The 4254-nt window shown below is 42.1% G+C and overlaps 1 protein-coding gene and 1 long non-coding RNA gene across 2 annotated transcripts in view; one reads left to right on the top strand and one right to left on the bottom strand.

Annotated features, from left to right (window-relative positions):
* The window catches only part of klf13 (Kruppel like factor 13), a 14300-nt gene extending 13099 nt beyond the window's left edge, over positions 1-1201 (top strand). Inside the window, exon 2 of the mRNA XM_014003613.1 lies at positions 649-1201. Coding sequence (XP_013859067.1) covers positions 649-971 — 323 coding nt within the window. The 3' untranslated portion in view covers positions 972-1201. The remainder of the gene's footprint in view (positions 1-648) is intronic.
* LOC106514375 (uncharacterized) lies at positions 1063-4248 on the bottom strand. The gene is made up of 2 exons (XR_001309885.1): positions 3704-4248; positions 1063-1389 (listed from the first exon to the last, which is right to left on the bottom strand). It is a non-coding gene; the product is annotated as an uncharacterized LOC106514375 (long non-coding RNA).
* Between the last annotated feature and the right edge of the window lie 6 nt (positions 4249-4254).

The raw sequence follows: 4254 nt of genomic DNA, 5'->3' as shown, positions 1-4254 counted from the left end.
AAAAACTATGTAAAATATATATTAAAAAAAACATTAAAATTTCAATTATGTGTTAAAATATATAATTTATTGGAACCGATCTGGAAAAATAAATATGAAGGTCAATTAAATTTTAAAACAATGTAAAGTTCTCCTTTTTAATTTATTTGGCGCATTTAAAATACATTTATTTATTTAAAGGTTCATTTATCTATTTCTGCTTTTATTTCTAATTAAGTCAGTTTCGGTCCTCTGTACTGCAGAACTAGGAAGAAGTAGTTCAGGGACTGAAGTAGGTGTGTTGGAGCAGGGAAAAGTATGAAACATGTAGTGCTGCGGCCCTCGAGGACCATGATTGCCCACCCCTGTTGTAACTGATCAAAGGGAAATGATGTAATGAAATATTTTTGGTATTGTTTTAGAGTTCCATTTTAAAATCCAGGCTCATTTTAGAAAATTGTCTAGGAGTATTATAGTTTTTCTGAGCTGCGTAACCCTAATAATAACTGTAACCTTATTTGCAAAACAACTACTTAAAAAGGTAAAGTTATAAAAAGTRTTGGACTAAAAGCTAAATGAGCTGAAACCCTCACAGAAGTAGGATGACTGGTGTTAACGTGTTGTTTCCTCCCTGTGTGACTGCTCATCCTTCCCGTCTGTGTTTTCCAGGCGAGCGGCCCTTCCCGTGCACCTGGCCCGACTGCAGTAAGAAGTTCGCCCGCTCGGACGAGCTTGCCCGCCACTACCGCACGCACACGGGGGARAAGAAGTTCGGCTGCCCCCTCTGCGACAAGCGCTTCATGCGCAGCGACCACCTGATGAAGCACGCACGCCGCCACTCGGATTTCCAGCCCGGCATGTTGAAGAGGCCCCACAGCGGCGGCAGCAGCACGCGCCCCGGCTCTCTCAGCGACTACAGCCGCTCGGACGCCTCCAGCCCCACCCTCAGCCCCACCCTCAGCCCCGCCCTCAGCCCCGCCAACTCGCCTTAAACTGAAACCTGGTTGCACTTTCCAGGCCTCCGGACCGCGAGGCGTTTTCTTTTTGTCGTAACACTTTTTTGTTGCACAGTTGTCAGCAACCCTCCCCCCTTTCCTCCCTTCCTGTTTGCTATTCCTGTGCTTGCTGTGGTGTACCATACTGTACATAAGTGCTTATTGTAGTGCAATTACTTGTGTGATCCTAAAAGAAGATAATGCCTTTCCCAGATGGCGATATCTGCGTTCTGTACCACATGTCTGTATTTTTTTTAAGCTTCTGCTCCTGGCTAGTTGGTCAATGTTTGTTCACAGTTTAGAAGAAGAAGAAAAACCAGACAAACACCCTGATAAGTCTTATCAAAAATGTTCTTTTTTGTTTTGTTTTTTGAACGGGTAAAGAAAAGGGGTACACACACACATACACACACACCTCAGGATTGAAGACAGTTGCTACTTCTGTCATTGTACTCACATTGACTGCACAATATACTCATCACTTTACTCTAAAATTCAACGGGAGTTGAATTTTACGCCCTGCTCAGGGATGGCCTTTGTTAGCTTGAAACGAATGAACGCGGTGACGAGAAACATGCAGAACATAGATGTCGCAGCCTTACACTCAAAACACAATTTGCACTCTTGTTAATTACTCTTTGTTCCACAGTTGAGGAAAGTAAATGTACAGTCCAATGATAGTCATGACCCGGAACCTCTGTTCTCTCTGTTGTTTCAGGGGGGTTTCCATATGCAGTGGAACTTTCTGTGTTTCGACAAAACAATCAGCACCCACCCGCTCCCCACAAGCACCTCAAAAAGCTAATGCTTCTGTTACCCTGTCTTAATGGTCTCAGACATAAAAGTGGGTTAGTGTTAAATTGTGTTCAGAGTTTATGTTCGGTTTTTTTTATTTTCTAAAAGAATAACTCACAAAACCTCTGAACTCCTTTAAAAGCAGCTGTTTGAGGTCTAAAAACTGCTCAGATTAGCATGTCCTTAGCACAAAATGGAAACAAAACCAAGATTTATCCATTTCTTGAGCACATTGGAGGAAAAAAAAACAGTACCAAAGACGGGCGAATGAAAGCTTTTTATTCATTTTCATATTCATTCATTTTTATTCTTATTTATTTTCTGCAGCTAGAGTCAGAGCTTCCTGGCTCKGCCCATAGTGGCTTCTCCGGAGGTAACAGGAGTGTTAGCATGGCGTTCCCCCCCAGAGAGTCCTCCCTCATCTTGGCTGTACCTGTCCTGTCAGAAAGTAGAGTGCGTCAGACATCAGGACTGCTTAATTTGAAGGTCAAATGCTGGGGAAGAGGATCTGGGCTGCGGGAACAAAGCAGATATCTGCACCAAACAGGCAAGAGAGGGCAGGTCCCGATAAAAAGACTGAGGTTTATCATGAGTTGAACAGCACAAAGGAGGAGACACTCTGTCGCAGACACCCTCATTTCCTCCTCCTTCCCTGGCTCCTCCTCCCGTCCTCCATCCAACTGCAGAAACAGCCAGCAGGGGAAAAATTGGCTGTAATTAGTGGCTTGATCTAAACTCCAGGATAARAAATATAAAAGATGGTTTCTGAGCATCAGGTTTGTAGGGTGGGACGAACCCAGCTCCATTCCATAAGCACCAACAATTCCTCTGCTTATGATCTGATTTCAAAAAGAAGTTGCTGATAAATCAAACAGCTGCTTTTAAACTCTTTTTTTTGGTCACGTGTTTTTTTTTTACATTCAACATTCAAACTAAAAGTCACCATGTGATTCTCTGATCGTCTCATGCTCAGTATGTCAGGTTAAAGGCACAGAAAACTTCCACGGAAGCAAGCACCACTATCAAAACTGCTGCAGCTCTCTGTTAAACCTGCAGTTTTTTTCTATTTTATTCATGTTTCAGTGCTACAGTCAGGCATGCATGCAGTTTAATCTCATCAGGCCCTTTCAGACCATCAAACGCTCCGTGCCGTGCGCTGAACTCAGCTCTTTCCTCGCCATCCTGTGCTTGACGCTCTATGCATGTTAACTTTGCCCTCAAAGCAAAGCCTAAAAAGAAAAAGAAAAAAAAAAAGGCAAAGGGTCTGGCAGGTGTAAGTTTATGAATGTCAGGCCTTGTTCCTGCTTTTTCAGCAGCAGCCATCTTTTTTTTTCTTTTAAAAGTTGGAATCTCATTTTGCAGAAAAAGAAAAAAAACATCTCTTAAGCTCAAAAGCAACACAAGATGTCATTTTTCAGGCTTCGAGACCAAATGCCACTTTCTTACCGTTTTTTTTTTCCTAAATGAATCTTTTGCAGAATTGCTAATGAGCAGCAGTTTTTCTTTTTGGTTCTAATTATTTGACCTGATTTCAAGGGTTGAACTTAGTTTAAATAAGTAAATAAATAAACAAACGAGCATTAATCAGTTTTTAGTCTATATTCTGCACATTTTCCTCAGGGTCGACATCTGTCAAGCAGAGTCAGGACAGTTTGTGGAATTGGTTGTAAAACTGGTGGTCTCACTCATTTCTCAGCCCGCCCGCCCACCTGCCTGCCCCTCGGCGGTCCTGGGTGCACAGTGTTCACTGCTGGTCAGTGTTTGACCCCACTGAAAACACGGGACCACCTGAGTGCAGGAACCCCAAACTCTTTCTCTTTATGTTACCCCCAACAGTCCTGCTGTGAACACCCTCTGGAAGCCGTTTCCAGTGAAACACTTTGGGTTGTTAGAATGAGTGGTCTTACAGACGCTCCCACCATTTGTAGCAGCACACACACACACACACACACACGTCCGGGTCCGTCCACCCAGGCGGCGGAAAGGCATGCAGGCGTCCACAGACAGAAACGGAGTGTCTCCGAACCTTTGTCTCACTGTAACAAACATACTTGAATAATTCCAAACACACAAGGCCATKAAACACACTTTTTGTTCACTTTCATTGTATAACAAAAAACATAACCACATAACAACGTTTTTATTCAGGTCATTTCAGTTCTTTCCGTTGATTCTTTTAAAGTTTGACTGTTTTCTTTCATCACATTTTTGTTAAAATCTGGCTGTTGTGCTGTTTTTTTATTTTATTTTATTTTTATTTTTACAAGGTTTAATCCCTACTTCTAACACTGATGTCAGATATTCAGGTAAATCTAGTTGCTATCCTCGAATTCTTTTAGATCATAAAAAAATACTTTGGGTGGGTGGGAAGGTGATTTTCTTATTTATTTCAGTTTCAAAATCACTGATTCATTTCCTTTATTAGTTTAGATTCATTTGAATTTTCCCATAATATTGAGACCACAGAAGTGTGCGTTAGTGCTGT

This window comes from Austrofundulus limnaeus, unplaced genomic scaffold, assembly GCF_001266775.1.
Source record: "Austrofundulus limnaeus strain Quisiro unplaced genomic scaffold, Austrofundulus_limnaeus-1.0 Scaffold19, whole genome shotgun sequence".
Taxonomy (NCBI): domain Eukaryota; kingdom Metazoa; phylum Chordata; class Actinopteri; order Cyprinodontiformes; family Rivulidae; genus Austrofundulus; species Austrofundulus limnaeus.
The sequence above is the reverse complement of the archived record's forward strand: the minus strand, read 5'-3'. Positions and strand labels throughout refer to the sequence as shown.